The 25,068-nt window shown below is 43.6% G+C and overlaps 1 protein-coding gene across 4 annotated transcripts in view; it reads left to right on the top strand.

Moving 5' to 3' along the window:
- Window positions 1–13,965, top strand: part of USP6NL (USP6 N-terminal like) — a 246,248-nt gene extending 232,283 nt beyond the window's left edge. For all 4 annotated transcript variants that reach the window (XM_078075131.1, XM_036112671.2, XM_036112672.2 and 1 more), the window contains one exon: window positions 2,477–13,965. In XM_078075131.1, the coding sequence (XP_077931257.1) occupies window positions 2,477–3,885 (1,409 nt within the window). In that variant the 3' untranslated portion in view covers window positions 3,886–13,965. The remainder of the gene's footprint in view (window positions 1–2,476) is intronic.
- Window positions 13,966–25,068: the final 11,103 nt, after the last annotated feature.

Raw genomic sequence — 25,068 nt, 5'->3', positions numbered from 1 at the left:
TATGCATCTATCAGTGGACATTTGGACTGCTTCCATATCTTGGCTATTTTAAGTAATGCTGCAGTAAACATATGGGTGCATGTATCCCTTTGAATTAGTGGTTTTGTATTCTTTGGGTAAATACCCAGTACTGCAATTACTGGATCTTAGGGTCGTTCTACTTTTAACTTTTTGAGGAACCTCCAATACTGTCTTCCACAGTGGCTGCACCAGTTTGTATTCCCACCAACAGTGCACGAGGGCTTCTTTTTTTCCCCCACATCCTTGCCAACACTTAGTATTCATTGTGTTTCATTTTAGCTATTCTGACAGGTGTGAGGTGTTATGTCATTGTAGTTTTGATTTGCATTTCCTTGATGATGTGTGATGTTAAACATCTTTTCATGTGTCTCTTGGCCATCTGGATGTCTTCTTTGGAGAAATGTCTGTTCATGTCTTCTGCCTATTTTTAAATTGGATGATTTCTTTTTGGTGTTGAGTTGAATAAGTTCTTTATATATTTTGGATACTAGCTCTTTATCTGATACGTCATTTGCAAATATCTTCTCCCATTCCATAGGTTGCCCTTTAGTTTTGTTGATTGTTTCCTTTGCTGTGCAGGAGCTTTTTATTTTGATGTAGTCCCAATAGTTTATTTTTGCTTTTGTTTCCTGTATCTGAGCAGACATACCTAGAAAAATGTTACTACGGCTGATGTTAGAGACATTACTTCCTGTGCTCTCTTCTAGGATTTTTATGGTTTTAGGTCTCACATTTAGGTATTTAATCCATTTTGAGTTTATTTTTGTGTATGGTGTAAGAAAATGGTCCAGTTTCATTCTTTTGTATATAGTTGTCCAGTTTTCCCAGCACCAGTTGTTGAAGAGACTGTCTTTTTCCCATTGCGTATGCTTTTCTGCTTTGTTGAAGACTAATTGACCGTCTAATTGTAGGTTTACTTCTCAGCTCTCTATTCTGTTCCATTGGTCTGTGTGTCTGTTTTTGTGCCCGTACCATACTGTCTTGATCACTACAGCTTTGTAATAGGACTTGAAGTCTGGAATTGTGATACCTCGAGTTTTTTGGTTTTTGGTTTTTTTTTTTCAAGATTGCTTTGGCTCTTCAGGGTCTTTTGTGGTTCCATTTTAGGATTGTTTGTTCTAGTTCTGTGAAAAATGCTGTTGGTATTTTGATAGGAATTGCACTAAATGTGTAGATTGCTTTGGGTAGTATAAACATTTTAACAATATTTGTTGTTCCAGTCCATGAACACGGAGTATCTTTCCATTTCTTTTTGTCATCTTCAATTTCTTTCATCAGTGTTTCATAGTTTTAAGAGTACAGGTCTTTCACCCCTGTGATTAAATTTATTCCTAAATATTCTTTTCGGTGCAATTGTAAATGGGATTATTTTCTTAATTCTCTTTCTGCTGCTTCATTATTAGTGTGTAGAAGTGCAACAGATTTCTGTACATTGATTTTGTATCCTGTGACTTTACTGAATTCATTTTAGTAGCTTTTTGGTGGAGTGTTAAGGGTTTTCTATATATAGTACATGTCATCTGCAAATAGTGACAGTTTTACTTCTTCCTTGCCAATTTGGATGCCTTTTATTCCTTTTTCTTGTCTGATTGCTGTGGCTAGGACTTCCAGTATTGTGTTGAATAAAAGTCGTGAGAGTGGACATCCTAAAACTGTTTACTGAATGGCCAATTTATTGTACCTTCCTTTAGTTCTTCATTAATTTTCTGATGTTAGTTATGTAAAATATAAAACTAAAAGTACCCAGTATGATTTTCTTTCTTTTTCTTTTTTAATTATTTTTTTTCCTTTTTTGCATTTGCAGTAGGATCCTTTTAGAGTTATTAACTTTGAGATGGAGTACTATTTCTTTTTATCATGATGTTATACTATGGCAGGTACTTGAGATAATAATACTAGTAATAATAACAATAATAAGTTGTGTTTTGGGACAACTTTGAGACTACAGTTGGTCATCACCTGCCTTTTCAATTTGGCAGACCTGCTTGAATTTGATAGGAGAGGTTTTACTGAGATTTCAAAACCATTTTATTTGAGGTAGGTTAAAGCAAAAGTAATGTAATGGTAAGACATTGAACTATTGACCTGCATGATTGTTTTAGTAATAAAAATGAGAATATCAGCTTTGCATTTTTGAAAAAGCCTGTAACAATATATCTTAAGAAAACATAAGAATTACATGTTGCATAATTGTATAAACCTTACTCATAAGTTCATAAAATATTTCCACCTGCCTGCTGTCTAAAAAGATTTTGCATTTTGCTATGTTTTAGTATCAGTGTCTCTAAAACATGCTTCTTCTAAACCCCTAAAATTCTGTGGCATGTATATATATATATTTGTATGTATATGAGTGCACATGTGAAAAGCATGCAGTTGTTCATGGTGTGGTTCTTATATTTGATACTATTTACTCCTGTATGTATATTACTTATGAATCTATCTTTCCCTTTAGGTAAAGAGGATGAATATCCAAAGAAACCTTTGGGACAGCTTCCACCTGAATCTGCTTCCATTAGTCACCTGAGCAATGGACAAAGAAGTGTGGGCAGGTCAAGTCCCCATATGAGCAGCAGAAGAGAAAGTGGCTCATCGCCTCACAAAAAACATGAGCATTCCCCTCACCATCAGAGTAGAATTGGTACACCAGAACGAGTAAGGGCGCTAAGACGGAAATCAGATGATGAAGACAGTAAAAAGCTTAAAGATGAAGCAGATCTTCAAAGAAAACTTCCATCAGGTCCACAAGACAGTTCCAGGCAATTTAATCATGCAGCTGCTAACCAAAATAGCAATGCCATTTCAAATACCAGGAAGGAATTTGTGCCCAAGTGGAATAAGCCATCAGATATTTCAGCTATTGAAAAAACTGCCAAATATGTTATCGAAGGCAAAAATAGGTCAGCACACCCCGCACTTACAGTCACCATCCCAAGTTCTGCTGATACTCGGGTATCAAATGTAAGGCAGAAGATGAAGGTCTTGGATGCTGATGAAGGGAAACGGGGCTCTACTGCGTCCCAGTATGATAACGTACCTGAAAATGACAACAGCGCTTCCATCGAAGAGGCACTAGAAAGAGCCTACTCCCAAAGTCCAAGGAACGTGGTTTACTCTCACAGCCCGAGGAAGCACGTGGAGCCAAGTTCTAGTCCATCAAAAATATCAAACAAGTTTACTTTTAAAGTGCAGCCTGCAGGTTATGCAAAATACCCATCTCCGTTAGATGGGGAGGAGCACAGGACAGTGCACCCTCCATCCTACAGTAACCCCCCTGTTTACCATGGAAATTCTCCCAAACGCATCCCTACTGCTAACAGCAGCTTTGCATCTCCACAGTTTACCCATGGGACTCAAATGAATCCTTCCCGGAGACCTTATGGCTCTACTCTGTCAGTCGATATTTCTCCAGAGAAATCTTACAGCCGCCCGCTTCCTGTTGTGCTGCCCTCCAGCCGCATAGAAGTTCTTCCCGTTGACACTGGTGCCGGGGGATATGCAGGCAATTCAGAGTCACCAAAGAATGGACAATTCATCATTCCTCCCGTGGATTATCTGCCAGATAACAGAAAATGGTCGGAAGTTAGTTACACGTACAGACCCGAGACTCATGGACAGTTGTGGACTCAGGATGCTAACCGTGGCCACTTGAGCAATTTACCAAAATATTCCGCCTTTCAGCATGTTCCCTTTCAGGACCATAGCCTCCCGGCAGTTTCAATAGATAGTCCAGTGCGATATAGAACTTCCCCAGGGCTAGAAGATGCCAGTTCCTCTGGGTATCAATATTCAGGGCCCTCGCCTCCAGTGTATCACTACAGAAATCGGGATGGACTTTCTATTCAAGAATCAGTATTGCTGTGAGAATTTATCTATACTTGGTAAAGACAAGAGAATAGAAACCATTTGAAACCTACATTGCTATGTTTATAATTGCCAAAGCAGTATTTTATACTATTGTAAACATAAACATCTTGCACAATTCCAGTGTATGCTAGTAATAAGAATATATAGGAGCGTTTCATCCCCATGTAGATGCTGCTTACGATGAGCATTTTTAAATTGCATCATCACTGAACCTGTTAAAAAGAATTTAACATGGAAACATAGCAATAGCATTTAGGGATGCACGCATAATGATAATTTATGACTCGGTTTCATTTATATCTTTCTCCAAAACCTGAGCATTTTTGCGCCATTAGCCCATCCTGTTTTGAGTAACATTAGAAAGCACTGAAAATTGTGTAGAATAGATATTTTTAAGGCTTTAGTGTATGTGTCTTTCAGTAGATACCAGAAGGCCTCCCTGTACACACATTTGAACACAGAACTAAAGGAACGTTAACAAAATTAATTTGGATCTACATCCGTGAAATAATTTACTCTTCTTCCTTTCCTTAACTTGTCTTTCAGCCAAGTTCCCCCCCGCCCCCATATTTTTCCCCCAGGTCCTAGAGTGCCATCGGGTTTTGCCCTGACTTCATGCAGCTTCTCTGCAGTTGTGGCCCTCTTCTTTCCTTCTGAAAATTAAAGACACTGGAGAGAGAAAGGCTCACCACTGAATGGTGCTTAAACCTTGGGGCACTTGGAGTAAGTTTATGGCCAAAGGTGGGGCGCTGCTAGTACCCCAAGATCAGTTTTAGAGCAGTTTTGGTGCATCTGTGTCCTTTGTTCTGGTCTGCCTCTTGTGAAGCTCAGAGCAGAATGTTCCTTGCCAGATGCAGGGAAAGTGCTGCAATCCTGCTGTCTGTCGATGCTAGCAGGAGGGGTTGCAAGTTAGGCTCCTCAAGCACTCACACGGGGCAGCAGAACAGACTCCTTTGAAATCCATTTGAAAGCAGGATTAACAATATGGTTACTTCTTACTTCTGCCCTTTAAATTCCTGCAGGGCCCGGGCTGTTCATTTACATGAGCTTTTTCTGGCACTCTTTCTTTAAAGGTTGGTAATCAGTGGATATTGCTACATTTAGGCCATTAAATTATCATTGTGTAAACTTGTAAAAAAATGATCCTAATTATTAATAGGAGTCTAAGGTTTTAATCTTTTTTAAAAAATAGCATGACTTTCATACTTCCAAAAGTCTCCTTTTTTTCTTTTGCAGTGAAAACAAATTCAGGTTCATGGTTAAAAAATTAACAATGTCTTTTAAAAATAGTCTATTACACTACAATTAGCAAAACATGGGGACAGTTTTGGGCACCCCAGAAAGTCTGACTTTGTGTTTAATTGGAGAGCTGGTTTTCAGCATACTTCCCTCGGGTTTGAGCAAGGATGAGAGTAGAAAACCTAACATCGAGGGCTCTTCTTGTTGCAAGTTGGGGCTTTAAACTTTCAAGGTACCGAAGTCTGTCTTTTCAAATGAGAGTAACATTTGTTTAGCTAGCGAATGTGACAATATTTTTTATGTATATAATGAGTCTAATGTAATTTTAATCAACTTGGTAATGATGTTATTAAACAGCAAAACAAATGGCAGTGTGTTAGCAGCTCACTGCTCTATGCTGAAGTGCACACAAAATCCCGCTCTCCCTGGGCTCTTGATTCAGATCGTGTGGAGGCTTAGAAAGAAATGTAGATAAAACATGTAGCTGAGGATATTAATTCCAATTTTTAAACCATGATTCTGTGAACTTGTAATAAACCAAGCTGTATAATTTAGGTTATGATAGTAGCATCTGAGCTGCTCCAAAATATATGTGTCAACAGTGGTAAATACTGTAGATTTATATATATATACATATATATATATGCAAAATATATATATATACACACACTATTTTCTTATGTCATCTATGACATTTTTATCTGTATACTTTTTTTGATGTGATTGTTTTTAACATGCTAAAAGTAATAAGTATATTTTGTGTCTTTCATGTGCTTTTTTTCATGTGGCAGAAGTGCTCTGCATCTCTGATGCTTCTAAAGCTAATTTTCTTCTAATTGAGGAGATACTGCTCAGTGTTTGCCTACATGACTTTATATATCTATCACAGTTGTATGTTAAATGCTTTATTAATTTTTGGGAGTACTGTATTTAGAACTCACCTTTCCTTTATTTTATCCGCCATTATTAATAGCAATAAGGTATTTCCAGTCTTCCCCACTATAAAATGTAGTTCTCTGTTAGCTTTTCAAGTAGGAAAATTTAATTTGAACTTACTTTGCTACCATACAATTTTAGTCTTTCAAATTTATCTTTTAGTAAGAGATAAATAATGGAATGATGATAAAAGATGAAATAGTATTAGTAAAGTGGGTTAAATAGAATCATGAAACTGTATTTGGTGAGGATCCTCATGGAGCGGAGGCTGATCTTAATGCATCGCTGGACCTGCTGTAGATATTTTGCCGTTATTCACTCTCTTCTTTACAGCAGTCACGCTATAAGCACTTCGGTATGGTTTTTGTTGTTCTAATATTTAGTTTGAAAAGTTAAAGCGACTGCACCCAGAGTCTCCAAGGGTTTTAAAACTTTGACTCTTTCAGGTACTTTTTTTTTTTTTTTACCAGATTTTTAAAAAATAGCTTTTTAAAGCTGAGAGAGATGTATATATGTAAATGTAAAAGTCAGATATCAAAGTATTGTAGGGGAAGAAAATAAATTATTTTTCCTTCTATCCTGCTGGGTTCTCTAGCCAGGCCCTATACATTGGTCTGACAAAAGCAGATCAACAAGAGAAAAACAGAAGCTTATTAACAGGTGCATCCTGCATTCACATGGTGCCCAGCCCTGAGCAACTCAAAGGAGGCTTGGACTTGGGGTCTGTGCACCTAACTTAACAGGGAGAGGGAGGAGGAGAAAGGCACTTATGGGAAAGCAAGGGATTATTTGGAAAGCTAAGTGGGCCCTTAGGTGAAGTGATGGGCAGTGTGATAGTGTGTGGCAGGGGCTGAGTGTGGTGCCTGGAGAGAGCAGAGTTGCCCGGGGAGGGGATTTATGACAGGGATTTTGAATTTTGGGGGAAGGCTCTGCTTTCAGGCAGATAAGCAATTTCAGAACTCAGATGCCTTCGGCTCAAAATCGTTCTTATGCCAAAGTGGTGTATTTTGGGGTGACGTGCCCTGATCCCCCTCAGTGGCAATGATAGAATGTTTCCTGAAAGAATTGAAAAAAGATTGAATAGGACATTTCAGGAGAAGAAAAATATATGTTTACAGGATGTGGTGTGATTGCTTTAACTTTTTTCGTTTTTAAGGAGATTCTAATACTAAATTTTATGTCGTACTGAGTGTAATTTTACAGTGAAGTTTCGTATTTGTCATTTCAGATCTCTCCCTCAGGGCCCATTGAAATGCAGGCACAGAAACAGTACCTCTTCAATACTTTGCTGAGATCTCCTTTCATTTCCATGATTAGAGAAAAACATGCCATGCCCACAAATAGGGATTTATACACAGAGGACCTACAGCTCAATCTTCTGGAAATATTATTACTCTCAGTTATCTTTCCGACTCACACCTTTATTTTTAGTATGCATTTGATTGTGGGTTAATTAAGATTACAGTTTGGGGATTTTTTTTTGTTTGGCTGTCCTATAATGGATTTTAAATATCCCTCTGTAATATGGATATTAATGCTTATTGATCAGGTGGTTTTAATAAGCCAGACTTTATTTTTTCAGTGACCCAAGATAGACTAAAAAGAAAGGACTCCACTTAACATTTAGTTATGAATTGTACTTTCAGAAGGATTTTCAGTTATCCATAAATCTAAGCATAATTGCTACCATTTTACATATAAGAACAATGAGGCATAAAGGAACAAATTTTAGATTTCATAGGAGTGCATCTCGACCCTCACTACTCTTTAGAATTATCTGGGGAACTTAACAAAAAAATGTTCTTCTTGGTTTCTACCTTAGGCACTTAAGTCAGAATCTCTGGGGTGGAATCCAGGCATCAGGTAATTGTATTTTTTTCCCCTTTCAGTCAGCAAAACTCTTTAAAAAAAAAAAACCTTCTAAATTCGATTTTGATTGTCTTATATTCCCACTATGAACTGTCTTAAAAATTCTTAACAGATCAAAGTTTAGAAACTCTGATTTCAGGTAAGTTAGGAAAAATTCCACTGGAAGGATTCATGTTACCAGCCATCTCTGTAAATTTTGATGAACTACTGACAGTTATGGAAAGTGTAAATGGCTTCAAATGAAAGGTTGCATGACCCTGTACCTTCTCTCATCACTGCTTACAATAGTGCCTCAAACTAGGTAGAGCTTTACTAAGGTTTCCATTTTCCTGGACAACCTCTGTCATTTTCCTTAAGCGACGTGCTAAGAATAGGCCTAAGCTATTTGCAAACCTAAGTGCATTTTCCCTATGTGAACAGCTGAGAAAATGTGCATAGTCTGGTTATTCACCCGGCCGGGCAGCATTCTATTGAGCACCTGCAGTATGCTCGTTGTCTTAGGGCCTGTGCTAGGCTCACGCTTCCAGATGGGAGACATGCTCTTTAAGCTGTGTGCCTCAATTCAGTATTGGAGACATACACAGGTGATTATTACAGGCATAGAAAGGCCACGGCTCAGGAGGGTCAGTGGAGGTTGGTGGGGGAGTTGCCTCACTGCTAAGCCTGAGGATTAGTAGAGCAGACAGACGAAGGGAAGGGAGAGCCAGGACATGGCTGCCGAGGGCATATGGCGTGAGCACCTGCATAGTATATAGGGGGACGTTTGCCGCTGTGATGTGTGTGTGTGCGGCGGGGAGTGGAGTGTTCCACAGAGAGACCAGATGATGGGGCCCTTCCACACCATTGAACTCGATCCCGGAAGCCGGTTTTCTATGGTATGTTCACATTTCTGGTGTGGTCTCTAGAGGCTACACAGGAGGGAGCAAACCTGGAGGAAGTTAGGAAGAGTGCAGCAAGTGTCACATTCCAAAAGGTGGTACAGAGTGTAAAGGGAAGCAGTTTCAAAGAAAAGGTGATTAATTTGAGAACTAATTACTAAGAAAAGTTGGCCCAACTTAATAATTGTTTGAATGTAATCATAATAATCATAATAAGAAAAATAATGAATGTTACTGAGTGCTTGCTATGTGTCCGGCCCTGTGCTGAAGCATTTAACCTGCATTAACTCATTTAATTCTCATGATAACGCTGTGAGGGATGTGCTCTCTAAGTCCCTGGTCACGTGGGACAACAGGTGGTTGAGGTAGCTCGCCCCACAGGACACAGCCAGCCCATCATGGAGACAGGACTTTAGTCCACGCCGTCTGAATCTAGAGCCTCTGCTTCCTCCCCAGCCCAACAGCTTTAAGAAGCTATCATTTCCCTGCCATAAAACTCATCCACATTAGTGTACATGTCAAGGATTTTTTAATAAACTCACACAATTGTTGCAACCATTACAAATGCAAGCCAATTTCAGAACATTTCCATCACCTCCCAAAGCTCTCTTGTACCCATTTGCAATCAATCTCCATTCCTGCCCCAGCCTCAGGCAACCACAAATTTACTTTCTCTCGCTCGCTCTGGTTTGCCTTTTCTGAACATTTCATGTACTTGGAATCAGACAGTCTCTGCTTTTTGCATCTGACATCCTTCACACTTAGCATAATGTTTCCGAGTTTCGTCCATGCTGCAGTGTGTATTAAGAATTCCTTTTTATTCCTGAATAGTGTTCCATTGCGTGACTATATCACATTTTGTTCATTCACTCTGCCAGTTGTAGACATGTGGATTGTTTTCACATGCTGCTGTGACCATTTGTGTACAAGTCTTTGTGTGGACATGTTTTCCGTTTCCCTTGGGCTGTTGTTGGCGTTATGGTAAGTTTATGTTTGACTTTTTAGGAAAGTGCCAGACTCTGTTCCAGAGCGTACCATTTTAGATCACCATCAGCATTGTATGAGGGTTCAAATTTCTCCACATCCTCACCAACACTTGTTACTTTCTATTTTTTTTATTATAGCCATTCTAGTGATATCTCCTTGTGGCTTTGATTTGCATTTCTCTAGTCGCCAATGATGGTGAACCCCTTTTCATGTACTTATGGGCCATTCATGTATTTTCTTTGGCGAAATGTCCAGATCCTTTGCTCACGTTTAAATTGGGTTATTTTCTTATTATTGAATAATAAGAGTTCTTAATATATTCTGGATACAAGTCCTTTTATAAGACATGATTTGCAAATATTTTCTCTCAGTCTTATGGTTTCTTTTGTGGTGCAAATGTTTTTAATTTTAATGAAGTCCAATTTTTTTCAGTTTTTTCTTTATGAATCATGCTTTTAGTATTGTATCTGTCTGCCTAACCCAAGGTCACAAAGGATTTTCTCCTATGTTTTATTCTTCTAAGAAGTTTTATAGTTTTAGCTCTTACATATGGGTTTATGAGCAATTTTGAATGAATTTTTGTGTATGGTGTGAGGTAAGGACCTAAATTCAGGTGGATATCATGTGTTACAAAAAGACTATGCTTTCCTCATTTGAATTGGGGACCTTGGTACTTCTGTCAAAAGTCATTTGACCATATTTGTAAGTGTTTATTTTAAGGTTTGAAATCAGAAAGTGTACATCCTTCAACTTTGTTCTTTTTCAAATGGTTTTGGCTATCCTGGGTCCTTTGCATTTCTATATATATTTTAAGATGAGCTTGTCATTGTCTGGGAAAAAAAAAAAAGGAAGAAGAAAAAGAAAAAAAACTGCTGGGATTTTTGCTCGGTGTTACTCTGAATCCGTGGATCCATTTGGGAAGAAATGCCATCCTAACAGTGTTGAGTCTTCCAATCCATAAACAGAGATTGTCTCTACATTTATTTTAATCTTCTTTAATTGCTCTCAGCAGCATTCTGTAGTTTTAGTATGTCTTGCACTTCTTTTGTTAAAATTATTCCTAAGTATTTTGTTTTTCTTGCTCTTGTGAATGGATTGTTTTCTTCAGAGCCCACATGCTTCCCCATCATTCTGTACTGCCGAGGGGAGAGCGAGTGATGAGGTTGAGTTCGGCAGTGCCCAGGTTGGGTGGTAGCCTACATCATGGGGCCACCATCTGATAGACAGAACTCAGAAGATGAAACAGGCTTAGGTTTAGTGAGAAAATGACATGTTTTGACATGTAGAATTTGAGGAATAGGGAGTTGACAGATGGTGTTGTCTGACAGACAGCTGACCGTTCCAGAGAGATTTGGGACTTGCTTGCCAGCACGTAGGAGGTAAAGCTGTGAGAGAGTACTTGTCTAGGGAGAAGATGAGCAAGCTAAGGATGGGGAGATGGTGGGGGGGGGGGGGTTGCTGACATTTAAGAGGTGCCAGAGAGAAAGGAGTGTGTGAAGGACTCAAGAGGGAGTGGTCACGGACTGGCTCTGCAAGAGCTCAGTGCCCAGTGACTGACCATTGAGCTTTGGAGCCAGACTGGCTCGAGTTTGCACTTTGCATCAGTGGTGAAATTGTGATGTAACAAAGCCACAAAATCCCGTCCTCGTGGAGCTGATGCTCTGATCCGCTTCCTCATCTGTAAATGAAGACTGGTGTTTATTTCATGGAACTGTGAGTTGGATGAGTTACTTTGTGTAAAGTGTTCAGCACAGCATCATCACAGTGATAATTTCGAATGTGATCTGTAATCACATGCCACCACCATGCAAGGTTTAGTGACGAGAGTATGGACTTTGACTCCCAGAGCTGAGTCTGGTGAGGAGCACAGAGGTGGACAGGCAGGAACATGACTCCTCCATGGCTGGAAGAACAAGAGTTTCCAGAACGAAATGATCAGCAGCAGGATGGCCTGGTGACTGGGGCTGAAGAGAATTTGGATCTGACACCTGCTGTCATTCCTCAAGCCTCAGATTGAGGGGTTGGCAGGCACAAGTGGGAGGTGATGCGGCTCTCTCCGGAGGTTTCCTTGAGAAAGGAAGGGCAGGTGCTGAATAGGAGCTGTAGGGACTGATGGGTAAAGGTAGGGAGTGGGGGGAGGGATGTATTTACATGGAAAAAATCATGCTAGTTGGAAATCAGTTTTGACCGTTCAAACACACTCCAGTACTTCTACAAAGCAGCCCTTGGTTTTATTCCAGTTTGCTACTTTATGTATTCGTGAGTATTAAAACACCAATCATTAAACTTCCTGTAATTCAGAGTTTTCACTTTAATTTGGAGGAAAATCGGCATAATCAATATAAAGCAGGCTGTATCAAGAAAGCGCTTAAGTACTGCCCATGAATATCCCTGACGTTGTAGAGCACTTACTTATATGTTGCTGTCTCCTAATAAGAGAGGCGATGCAGAAGTAGTGTATGTGCAGGCGATGCAGAAGTAGTGTATGTGCAGACGAGAGGTCAGCTTCTCTGTAAGGTCAGTAGGAGTCTGCAATGAGCTGCTAAAGCTAAATCACTCTCGAATGAGTACCTAAGCTCTGCCACAAATCCATGGTGTGACCTGGGGCAGATCACGGGGCCCTCTGGAACTCCGTTTTCTGGTCTGTCATCTCTGGAGGTGGGGAAGGAGAGTTTGTCAAGGGTTCTGCCCCAAACACTTAAGAGGAGAGTGCCTGAGGCCTCTTCGTCTGCTTTGTGCCGGGTACCCGGTCAAGTGCTTGGAGAAGTGTGGTAAGCAAGGGGCAGAGGTCCCTGCTCTCATGGAGCAGATAGTCTTGTGGGGAAGGCCCACATAAATTACGTGGTTACCAGCACAGTGGACCACCCGCATGGGTGGCAAGGACCCAGGAGGACGAGCCCCGGCGCACGGAGGGCCTGTGATAATGGCAAGCAGGAAGATGATGCACAAGGGAAATGGTGTGGCCTGAGTTGGACACGTGGGGGAAGCAGCCACAGTGATGGGCAGAGGATGCTGGCACACTGCCGTGGAAGGTGCCCCAGTTCTCCCAGTGCAGCCCGGGAGTAAGGAGAGCAGAGTAACAAACACTGATACAGACAGCTCCTAACATGCAGACAGATTTAAGTTGTCACCCATGTCTGCACCCATGAGTCATGCCCTTCGTGGAGCCACCTTTGAGAAGGAAGGACAGCGGTGGCCCTGTGCATTTGCAGTTTGGTAGAGAGAACTGGCATTTATCACATCTGCACTGTGGTCTGAGTTTGCCACTTATCAGCCTTGTGATCTTGGGCAAGTCCTATTCCCTTTCTGGGCCTCGCTTTCTTCCGCTATAAAATGTGGGTATTAGAGCTGGGACAGTTAGGAGGAGGTGGTCTAAGACGGTGGATCCCGGCCACGGCTGCATATAAGAATCACCTGGAAGCTGCCAAAAATATTCATGCCTGGGCCTGCCCACCCCAGACCAGTTAAGTCGAAATCCCCAGGGTGGGACCCAGGAATTAGAGTTGCACACCTATAGCTCAACAACCATTGTGTAGCATACACTGCAACAAAACCCTATGTGTTTTTCTAGCTCCCACATCCTTGCTTCATATTAAGGCATTTTTATTTAGAAGTTTTGAGAGGTGTGATGAAAAAAAACTTGGGCTTGAAAACAAGCTTGGAGACATCTCAGCATTTCCACCAGCCTGCTGGACCTGTCTCATGAACAAAATAGGAAAAATGAGGTGTTCCCTATAAGGTTGTTCTGAAGATTAATTCAGATAATGCACATGTCACACAGTGCCTGGAACAGAGATGCTTTACAGATGTTCAGTGATGAATGTGTTTGTATGAGGAAAGGGCTGTTATTCATATTTTAAGAGGTTTTTTTTTTTTCCTTTTAGACTTGTAAAGTACCCCCAAATGGAATATGGGCAAAGAATATTAAAAGAACATGTACAGATAAAGAAAACCAAAGCTATTAAACATATTCTACATCCCCATTAATTAAGGAAATTGAAATTGAAACGGTGATTGGCAAAGACAGCAGAAAGGATGTCCATGCCCTGCTAGGGAGAGGAAAATTGCATCCCCAAAATGTACCACTTTCCAGTGTCCACATTAATATGTTGTACTCTTTGGTCCAACAGTACTGCTTCTATGAACAAAAATACAAGTGGGAAAAATACATGTGAAAGAATATTTCTTGTACCGGTATTTGTAATTGAGAAAAATTGGAAATAACTTGAATGTCCATCAATAAAGGATAGGTTAAATTATGGTATAACTACATGAAAGAATACTGTTCACCCTTTAAAAATATGTGGGTAGCTTTACATGTATTGATACGGAGAGATGTCCATGATTTATTGCTCTGTGAAAACAGCTACAAACAGTATTCACGTAGCCCTTGGTTGGCTTTCCAGCTTCTGGCTTCAGCTCAGATCAGCCTTGTGGTGTTGACGGTCATGGGTGCCTTGGCCATGGGGGCTGCTCACCGTTGGTTTAGGAACTGTGGGCTCTCTAGGAGGGCCGTGGAAGTTCGGTTTGCATGAAGGTTTTGGAGCCTTTTAGGACAGACAGGGAAGAAGGGTTTAGAACGTGGGACGTAAGAATCCAGTTGAAGCAAGACAGGGAGGTGAGGAGGGGAAAACACCCCTAAGAGGGGGCGGGGCAAAGCAGAACATATACTCCCAAATGGGGTCACCATTTAGGCTTTTACCAAAAGTGAACATGACAGGGCTTCGGGGGAAACTCAGCAAATGCCGGTCCTCATCAGACAGGCTCTCAGACTGCTGTTCCTTCCCCTTCAACAGCGTCATTTCCTCCTGGTCTTTTGGGGGGAGGGAAGAAGGAGGGGCAAGAAAATCACAGAGGTTCCTGGCCCCAGCCCTGACAGGCAGCAGGGGTCACTGGCCAGGAGCCACACCCCGACTTCCTGAGGCTGGTGTGGCCTGGGGATGAAAGGGCACTCTTGTTCCTACCTTTGAAGCTGAAGGTCAATGATGCTTGGTCAGTGAAAGTTAGAAAAGCAATAATAAGAATTTTTTTTTTTTTGAAAGGCAGAAATCTTAGAAATATGAAGACCTGGAAACACGGGGGGAGTCAGATGCCTCATACTCTTTTCCTGCTGCATGAGTCAATATTGGATTTAAGGGCTTCTATTTAAAAGTCCATCTGGGAAGCCAATCTTTTCCTCCCTGGCTGGCCCTGATGGGAAACAATGGCAGGTGTTTGTTGGTACCAGAAAGGGGTAGAAGAGGTTTTAAGCCCAGACTTGTCCCATATTTTAAATATCACTGGATGCTCCATTAGTCCAGGGTAGGCTATTCCTTTGGATTTTATGGATCAGTAAAATAAATATTCCCCAAGATTTGAGGCACTGTCATAGGGCTGTCCATTTTTATTTTTCAAACAGGTTTATTAAAAATATGTTAAAGACTATTACACATGAAAAAGAAGAAAGCATAAACTCAGAAAAAATGTTCTTTACATTGAATATAGTTACTCTTTTAATATACTGATTTTTTTTTAACACCTCATTGCAGACAGGCGAAACTGTATGGCTCAGCTCTGATGCACACATCAGCATTTAAAGGCCACTGAATTAGTGTTTCAACCCCAGATGATATGATTAGATTGTTGTGGTTTGTAGAAAATTAAATTCTTTAGCCAAACCAGATGCTAAGCTTCTGCCCAGAATCAATATGCTATTAGAAGTCCCGGAAACTAATAAACATACCATAACTATTAATTTATGGATAGGTTGTTGGCAAATAACCTCAGAGAAGGAATCCAGGCTTGAAACAGCTTTTGGAACACCAGATGGAGTGTGCAAGTTTAATCAGAGTCCTGGGAAGGGATCTGTGCCGTGTGTTTTAAAAATCCACTGTAATCTATGAGTTAAATCTGAGATGTGCTGAGAGAAGCATAGAGAAGTAGAACCTAATTGAAGCTGATACAGGAAATCATAACTCATGCAAAGAAACGCAGGTGTTAGTTTACCGTGAAGTATGTTGATGAGAAGCAGGGACAATGGACCTCTCCAGAATCTTGTCACTGGGCAGCTTCACCAGAACACATGAGGCCAAAAGGAACCTGGCCTGAGCAAGCAGATGTCCCCCATTTCGAGTGGCAGAGCTGACACCCTGTCCCTGTTGGGGCACCTTGCAAGATGATGGGCCACAGCCAAGCCCAGGAGGCTTGTCTGTCTGTGGCAGGCTCAACCCCTAACACTCTTCCCATTATGTGATGGGTAGTTTACAGATGAAGAAACGAGCCCAGACTTGTCCAGTGACTTGACCTCGAGCAAAGGACCAGAGCTCACCTTTCCCCACTGCGACTCCATCCCACAGCAGATGGAAGGTGGACTGCGGCCAGAGAGCCCTCTGCCCAACGGGGAAGAGGACAGAAACCCAGTCACATGTGGAACCAACCAGCCAGCAAGCCCTGGCGCCAATAGTCAAGAAACGGCATTTTGGCCCAGTTAATATGGGTGAAAATAGCTTACCGACATTTAAGATTTAACTGCAGCTCCGTGTAGATTGGTCTGTGTAATGATGTCCCTAAGTAACCCTACATTCATTCATTCAACACAGTGTTATTGGACGCCTGCTGTGTGTCCCTCAGAATAAATGAGTGTCCATCAGAATAAAGTGATATTTTGGTTTACTACACTCCCAATTAAAAAAAAAAAAAAAACCTATTTGAAGTCCAATACACCTGACTGTATTATTGCAATAACTTGCTACTCAATGGCACAATCTCAAATTGTACCTTTAAAGCCCACTCGGATTATGTCTTTCTCCTGCTTTACACACCTTCAGAGGCTCCCCATGACCATCAAATTGAATGTCCTCACTCAGCCTGGCTTTCGAGGTGGCCCATGACCTGGCTCTGTTTGGAGCCCCAGCCTTCCTGGAAATGACTCAGTGGTGCGCTGGGGGATAGCAAAGTTGGATGTTTGGGTGAGAAGTAACGGGCTTTGCTGGCATAAGAGATCAGCAAAGAGCTGGACTCTTAGCTTTGTGCTCCAAACTCCACAGCACTCTACAGTGGGAAGGCCACCTTCCATGGTGCCCAGGTCCATCACCTGCCAGGCCACTGGCAAAATTACAGAGCATGGTTTGCCTTTAGTGTTCTCCACACCCTTCCTGTCCAATCTGTAAAGCTTTGTACCCCCTCCTGCATCTGAGACTCTCACCACTTCTGGTATCACTCTCTTGCAGACTTTAACATATTTATATTCAAATAAGGGTGTCAAATCTCAGTTATGGGTATCTATCTGGTGGCTTAGAGTTTTCATAGACCTTGCTCTTCTTATAGTTTCAAGGTAGAAACTTTTTAGGAAAGAGTCAGTTTTTAAGTTGGAAGCTAGACTGCACCATCTATTGTCCAAGTCGCTGATTCTTTTTTTTTTTTTTTTTTTAAGATTTTATTTATTTGAGAGAGAGAGGGCAGGAGAGAGAGAGAGAGCAGAGGGGAGGGGCAGAGGCAGAGGGAGAAGCAGGCTCCCTGCTGGGCAGGGAGCCCGACACAGGGCTCGATCCCAGACCCTGGGATCATGACCTGAGCTGAAGTCAGACACTCAACCAACTGAGCTACCCAGGCGCCCCCAAGTTACTGAATCTTGAATTTTTAATTCTAATGTGCATAGAAATCACCTGGGGGGGTGATTTTAAGATAAAATCTTTAAAAAAAAGAAAGAAAAGAAATCACCTGGGGATCTTGCCGAAATGCAATTTGCTCCGAGGTTCTCTAGCCCTTCCGAGCTCCCAGGTGATGTTGATGCAGCTAGACGGGACCACGCTATGAATAACAGAAAGAAGTTCAAGTTCCTGAGCCCCATCCCACCCATGCCAGGGGGCCAAGCATTTTCCTGGGGCCCGAGGCAGCTGGCCAGTGTGGCTCATAAAGCACATAGTAGTTGGCCTCTGCAGAGCTCATGGCCATCAGTGAGATGGCTGTATGTCTTCTCCATCCGAGTCTCTGCAGACGTCGTTCATTTCACAGCCCTGCACCCTTTGGAGGCTCTAGCCTGGCTGTTGGAGATGGTGCTTCTCCTCTGTAGAAGGCGACTCAGCAAGTTCTTGAGGAGAAAGGGTAAAGCATTGCCCTTTGGGGGTTCCTGAGGCAGCTTCCTGCAAGTGAAAGAAGAACCTGTTGCCATTTCCTCCCTAACACATCATTTTTCTTCCTTTTCTACCATCTGAGCAGCAGCTCCTGGGTGTATGACACTCAGCCCTCCTTTACTTCTGTGTGTTTCTATGGAAAAGGAAGATGATAAAATTTAGCTAGAGCAGGCTGTAGCTGGGAAGTTATAACCTACCTAATTCCTTAATTAAGCTATCAATTAAAGCTATGTCTGTACCACCTGCTATGCCTGGGCCTTGTGCCATGTGGTGGATGCCAACTCTGACAAACCCATCCCTCCGAACCCAGAGCTCCTGACTCGTTTGTTTCCAGTAAATCTTTAGTCATCGCTCTCCTGGCCTTCCCCCATCACTTTTTCCTAAAGTACTTTTTGAAGTTCACATGCAGATAGGTTGCCCAACCCCATTCGTCATGCATATGGGGTTACAGAATGTCGGCCTCTGCCAGCAGATTTCAGCTGGGCCTTCTGAGGGTTATAACTTCTGCAACTTCTCTGTTGACCATCCGGCAAGGAGCCAACCGCCTTTCTTGCCGTAGAGGCCCTGAGCTTCACCCCAGAGAGAGGCATGGAGTAGACTGCTCCGAAAGAAAAAATGGAGTCAAGGACACAGAAAATGAGGCTCCTCTGAAGGTAAGCTCCATTACAAACTTCTGTTACCTAGGTGGATGTTAAATAGGCATTTGTTGAAAGAGTGAATGAGTGAAAATAAGAAAAGCAAGAAGAAAAGAGCTGTTGTACGTGAAGCACGGTTGTCATTGCCAAATGCCTTGGTTGTTTTCCTGTTTTCCCCCTAGTTGCCTGTATGGCTCTTGTCTGGAATAGCTGGGCTCTCTGAGACATCTGCGATGTCACCCTCCCGAGAAGCTGAGGAGTAGCTCAGTTCACGGGGTCGCGGCAAGTTCCTCGGCTGTAGAGTGGTCCCTGCAGGTCGTGGGGCTTGTGGACCTGGTCCATGTCAGAGTTTATGGGATTAAAACCCATAAACTGTGACCCACCCCCCCCGCCAGCTCAGCATGCTTTCTGATTTATCAAGCTGTTGACTGACACACCTGGGAAATGTTTACTCCACTGTGAGTAACTCAGAGACCTGCCACTGGCTGTGTCAGAGGGCCTCCCTAAGAACTAGCATCCAGCATCCCAGAGGTGAGACTTGACCTCTGACTCTGCTCTCCTCTTCACCTTGGGCGAGCATCTTTATCAGAGAGATGAACTCTAACCCCCACATGCAAATGAGGATGATGCCTACCACCAGCAGGAGGCGGAGCCACATGCTAATGGTGATTCCACTGACCTGCACCTAGTGAAAGATGAGGGGAAAGGTACCCATGGGGCCGCCATCTTTCCCTTCCCTACTGAAGAAGTACAAACGTTTTCTCCATTTTAGTTTCAAAACCAAGCAAGGATCCACACATGATCAGCTTGGGTATTTTCTAGATCATTTAAAGCAAAGAAGTAGTATGCTGTATTCCCTTCCCCCGCCTCCTCCAGTGAATGCTTATTGAGCATTTGGCATGTATTAGGCACTGTTTCTAGGTACTGGGAATACAGCAGCGTACAACAGACCCCACACCCTCCTGGGCTTACATTCCATTCCAGGAGGGGAAACAAGGCAAAGTCAATAATACACAGTGTGGTAGACAGTGAGAAGGGCTATGGCAAAAATGAAAGCATGGGGGAGGGAAAGAGAGAGTTGGGAGGGGTTGCAATTATAATTAAGATGATTGGCAAAGACTTCCCAGAGAAGTTGACTGGAAGAAGCTGAGGAAGCAAGCCATTCAGATATTTGTTAAGAAAAAAAAAAAAAAAGAGTCTTTGAGACAGAAGGGATAGCCAGTGCAAATGTTCTGAAGCAGGAGCAGGCCTGGTGTGCTTGAGGAACCAAAGGAAGGCCAGAGAAGCCAAATCCAACAATGTGCCAGAGGCCGGGTGGGGAGGTGCTGGTGGTGGTGGTGGTGAGAGAGAGATGGGAGAGAGAAGTCCAGAACAGGGGCCAGATCATTAGATCCTGAGGTCATTAGGACTGGGCTTTCATCTGAGAATGATCAGAAACCACTGGTTATTGAGAAAACAGTTGATGTGACTTCTGTTTAACCACAGTTCTCCTGGCAGCGGGTCGAAAAGCCGGTCAGGGCAGTCTGCACATCTCGGCCGGGAACTAAGCGGGGCGGGGGGTGATGAGAGCTTGGACAAGGTAAGAGAAGCCAGTGGTGAGAAGTGGTCAGTTCTGAATCTATTTTGAAGGTAGAATCAAAACGCACTGCCAGTCAGTTGCACGTGGAACGTGAGAGAAGGAAAAGGAGACGGCATCTCCCCAGCTGTTTGGGGGTTTTTCGGCTAAGTGGAAGGATAAAGTGCCATTAGCCAGGATGGGGACGATGTGGGAGGCATGGAGGGGATGTGAAGAGCTCAGTGCAGGGCATATTAAACTTGGGATAGGATGTCAGGAGAGTAAGAAAAGCCTACCTTCATTGAGCTCTTCTTGTACGTCAGGCACGGGGTGAAACATCTCGCATATATCGTCCAATGTACTCCTTACGACAGCGCTGTGACCATCTCTGTTTTAGAGATGACAAAACTCACAGTTGTGCCCATTTGCAGCCATACAAGACCTCACGCCACTATAACAACAAAAAGTAGATCTTTCCCCTTTAAATTTTCTGTCCCGGCCGCACAACTTTCTGGTTGGCATTGGCTCATCAGTCTGTTAATGAAGATAAGAGTTTGCTTCTTGCTCCTTGCTTCTACTGAACAGTGAGAGATTATCAGCTTTGTTCTGCTCCTGGAGCCTTGTCGATGCTCCATAAACAGTAGCGTGAGGGAGGGAGGAAGCATGTGGAAGTTGTAGGCACCAGCCAGCCATGCCTGGACCTGACGGGGCTCTTTGTGAGTGGAGGAGCCCAGGGATGGGGTACATCAGCTCACCAGGCACATGGTGGGTGCATGAGAGAGCTAAGCTTGGCAACTCAAGAGAACAGAGCATTCAAGTTAGCAACCAAGTGACCAGCTGGGCTTTGTAACTACAGGTGTCTCAAATAGAAAGTAAGAGTCAGCCCCAAGGAGGCGAGCAGCATGAAGCGAAGTGGGAGCAATGGGGGCAGAGAGGCTGTTCAAGGCTAAGTCTGTGAGACCAGATGTGCTTAGGTGTTCCTTTGTAGGTGAGCTCCTCTAGCTGGGGGAGTGTGTGCTGAGAAAAAGAGAAGTAGAAAGGGCTCCGGTGGTGCCCCACTCAAGGATTGTATTAGTTAGCTATGGCCAAGTAACAAATCACCCCAAACCTCATGGCTTGAAACAACCATGAACAGTTATTATGTCACCCAGTTCAGGAGCAGCTGAGAGCATCTCAGAGGCTTCTTTACTCCCATGCATGGCACCTGGGCGGGAAGAGCTGGAGCTCCTTGTCCTCAGGCATCTCTCTATGTGGTCTCCACTCGTGGTCTTTCCAGCATGGCGTCTTCCAGATGGTGACACTTCCTATGTGGCAGCTCAGGGTTCCAAAGCTGTATGTCCCCAGAGAGAGAGAGAGAGAGAGAGAACCAGGAGGAAGCCATACCCCTCTTCTGGCCTTGCTTGGGAGACAGGCAGCCATGCCTCCTGCTGTGGTCTGTCAGGAGCAAGCCCGCCACCCCCCACCCCCAGCCTTTCTTCACAGGGAGGGGAATCAGACTTCACCTTTTGTCGAGGGGTGTATTTAAGAATTTTCTGGCATGTTTCATAACCGCACAGAAGCCTGTGACATAGTCTGGCGTCCTCCTAATTATGCTTGTGTCAGTAGGAAGTCTCTTGGTCCCTGCAGTGGTTGGGGATTCACACCGGATGTGTGGAGGGATGATGCAACACGCAGACAAGGAGCTCGATTTTCTGAGACGAGATACTGTGCCTACATGGGTACCAGGAAGACTCCCAGGCCTAGAAACACTGTTTTCTGTGACTCGGGATAGCTTATATCGAGTAGATTGTGAAGTAGTGACCCCACAGGGGTACAAGGTGGTGTTAGGGAATGCAGGAGACAAGAAAGGGGCCTTGACTTTGGCGTGTGTTTGATTTGTGGAGGCCTGTCCTTGGAAGACAGTGGTGTTCTAAACCTGCTGCCGCCACCAGTGAGTTGTCTCCACGACTGTTAAAACCATTGGCAGTCGAGTGCTGGCACCCCCAGACCCTCGTTGTACTGACCCCAGTGTGAATGGCGCTTGGGGTTCCGCGTGTGGAAATTGGACTGTGGATAATTGTTTTGTTAGAGGGGAATTGGGAGGTGTAGCGCATTCGAATGTATTTCCGAGCAGTATTCGGAAGCCTCCTGTAAGGACACTGATTGCAGGCGATGTTTGCCTGATGCCAGCTAATTAGGAAAAGCCATTCTGGGCCTAGCTTGAGCGAGCCCAGGGAAAGATAAACAGAGTCGCTGGAGCTGGTGCGTCGCCGCTCCCCAGCGAAGCTCGCAGTCTCCTTACCCTCGATCGAGTTTATTCTATGCACAGACTTCTGCTAAAGGCCGCCGTGTCCCAGCGTGCCGGGCCATCGCCAAAGCGGAGTAGCACTAATAGCAGGAGTTCTATCTGCTGCTGCTGAACGAGCAAGAGGAACCTGACCGTCACCAGGAGTGAGTCCTTGGACCGTTTGGCATGGTCCGCAAATGGGTCCAGACATCACCACTGCGGGATCGATGCGGGCTGGCGGGGATTTTCCACTTTGGGGTCCAGCATTCCGGACCGACTTGTTCGAGGCCAGGCGGATGCCCGTGAGGCCAGACCCCAGGCAAGCATCTCTTAACGTGGGGTCGGTGGGATGTCATCAGGTGAATAGTGCAAGTGTTAGGCAAGAATAAGTTAATCAGTAAGCAAATAAAAGAAGAGAGAAACAGAAAGTGAGCAAATAAATTTGGAGAACTGGGCTCAAGAAAGGGAGTTTTTTCACTTCTTTTGAAACAGGATCTCTCAGAGCCTTTAATCTGCCACTATGCACTGTGCCTGCCCGAAAGGAGATGAGGCGTTTTCCACGCCTCATTTGACCAGTGGAACCATCTGCCTGTGACCACTTTGGGTGACTGAGTATTCTAGCAACGACTTCGACATGTGCTGTCCTCCACCAGAGCTGCATGAAGGGTAGCCCCGGACCGGTGGTCTGCAGTGGGGGAAGTACAGAAATCGAGAGGAAGCTCTTAGCACCTTTTCTAGCAAATGCACAGAGTATTTTGTATTTGCCTGTTGAGCCTGAAAACAATGTCGTGGGGCTTATATTTTGTATTTCTTTTTTTATTATTATTAATTTTATGTTCCTAGTAGTTGACTTTTAGGACAATTTACAGAAAATATCCATCTGCAACACACTGAAAATGTGCAAAAGCTGTCCTTGCCTTCATAACCTGAGAGCACGCCCACTAATATCTAGATCTTTCCGGCACCACATCAAGAGTGCAAAGGTTATCCCGGAGCGGCTCTGGCCTATCTCCTAGCATTCCCTATCCCTGCCTGTCGTGGCCCGTCCACCCTGTGGCCCAGAACGAGGAGCCATGGCATGTGCCTCGTCTGAAGAGCAGTTCAGGAGGGGCCAGAAGGAGACAGCCCTTGCCCCATGCGACCTGCCACGTGTAGCCCCGCTCACGTGCCTGTCGCCCTCCCACCCTGGGAATATTGCTGACAGCTCTTTGAAAACTTAAGAAAGTATGACAGGCTTTCAGGAATGGTGACTTCCCACCGTGGCACGGAGGCATGGGAGGATTTAAGCAGCTCGCTTTAAACAAGGCTTGGCTTTTGTTCTCCCTAATCGAGCTGGTCATGTGGGTTTTTTTTTCCCCACAGCTTTCTGAAGTGTTCTCCAATAGAGGACTTCAGGCTTTTAAAAACAGTAATTTTGGTAACAATGGTAATTACTTTAATTGGAGTTCTTTAAAGGTAGATCCTTCTCGCCCACCTCCTCTTAAGACGTGAAGCATGCTGTCACCCATTGCGTCACTCCAAATCAGCGTGGTAGTTTTTCCTCTTTAGAGCTATTAATGGGCAAGGTAGGAGGGGAGTCAAGAAACTTCCAGAACTCACTATTTTTTAGTCTAAAATAATGACAAGTAATTTTTCCCTTGTTTCCAGGAAGTGGTAGATAATCAGCTTTATGTGTAGAAAAATACGCACGTTGCATATGACTGGGCTCCCCAGTTAGGCCTTTCACAGAGGATTAGGACTCTTAATGCCCCACTGGGCTCCATTTCGTCACAAAAGCCTTTGGCACAATCTGTTGGGCTGTCATGTTTCTGGGGGCCTTGTGTAGTTATTAAGTGACATTAGGTAGCCCTGCATAGGGTCTTTTATCCCCAAATAGCCACATTCTTTAGAGTAGTTGTTTGAGCTGCTTGACACACCCTAGGGAAGTAGGCAAAGTATCATAACCTTCCCTTTCTAGGAGACGGGTGAAGGGCAGCAGAACCTTCCTGAAGGAACCCTGTGGCTGTGGGGTCAGGGAGCTCACAGCGATACCTCCAAAGACCAGCCTTCCCTCGGGGCCCATCTGGACAACCTCCTCTGCTTACTTCCTTTCCTATGACCATGGGCCAATCCTTTGGCTCTCGGACTTCTGTTTCATGCTAAGGTGTGACGTCCTGGTTGGTGTTGGGTGAAGCTGCTGTGAAGTGTGTCCGTCACACATACCTAGAGCAGAGGCAGCCTGGGGAGCTTTGAACTTGGCCTCTGCAGCTCCTTCTGGATTGTGACGAGCAAAAGCAAGTAATTTGCATTGTCTGGTTCTCATTCATTTATGTTTTCACGTCCTTTCCTTGCCCCTTGTCCACATTTTAGGAAGATAATAAATATAAATGTTTCCTCTATAATTTTCTTCCCTCCCTATACCTATATCAATATCTATCTATTTATCTATTGTAGGGGAGGAGAAATTCTCCCCTACCCTCTTTGGGTCTGCAGCTGGGTCTAAAAATTAAATTGACATAAAACAGATTAGCAGGAGAAAAGCATACAAGTTTAATTAAATATTTGCGTGTATGTGGGAGCCATCTTAAGATAATGAAGACCTGAAGAAGTGACCAGAACAGGAAGCTTTCATACCTTTTAGATAAAGAGACAATAAATTTTTACTTATCAGAAAGACAGAGGGGTTTGGGCTAGGAGTAGTAAATTATGCAGAAGTATCTAGGAA

Source organism: Halichoerus grypus, chromosome 6 (assembly GCF_964656455.1).
Source record: "Halichoerus grypus chromosome 6, mHalGry1.hap1.1, whole genome shotgun sequence".
Lineage (NCBI taxonomy): Eukaryota > Metazoa > Chordata > Mammalia > Carnivora > Phocidae > Halichoerus > Halichoerus grypus.
This window is presented reverse-complemented; position numbering and strand designations above follow the sequence as displayed.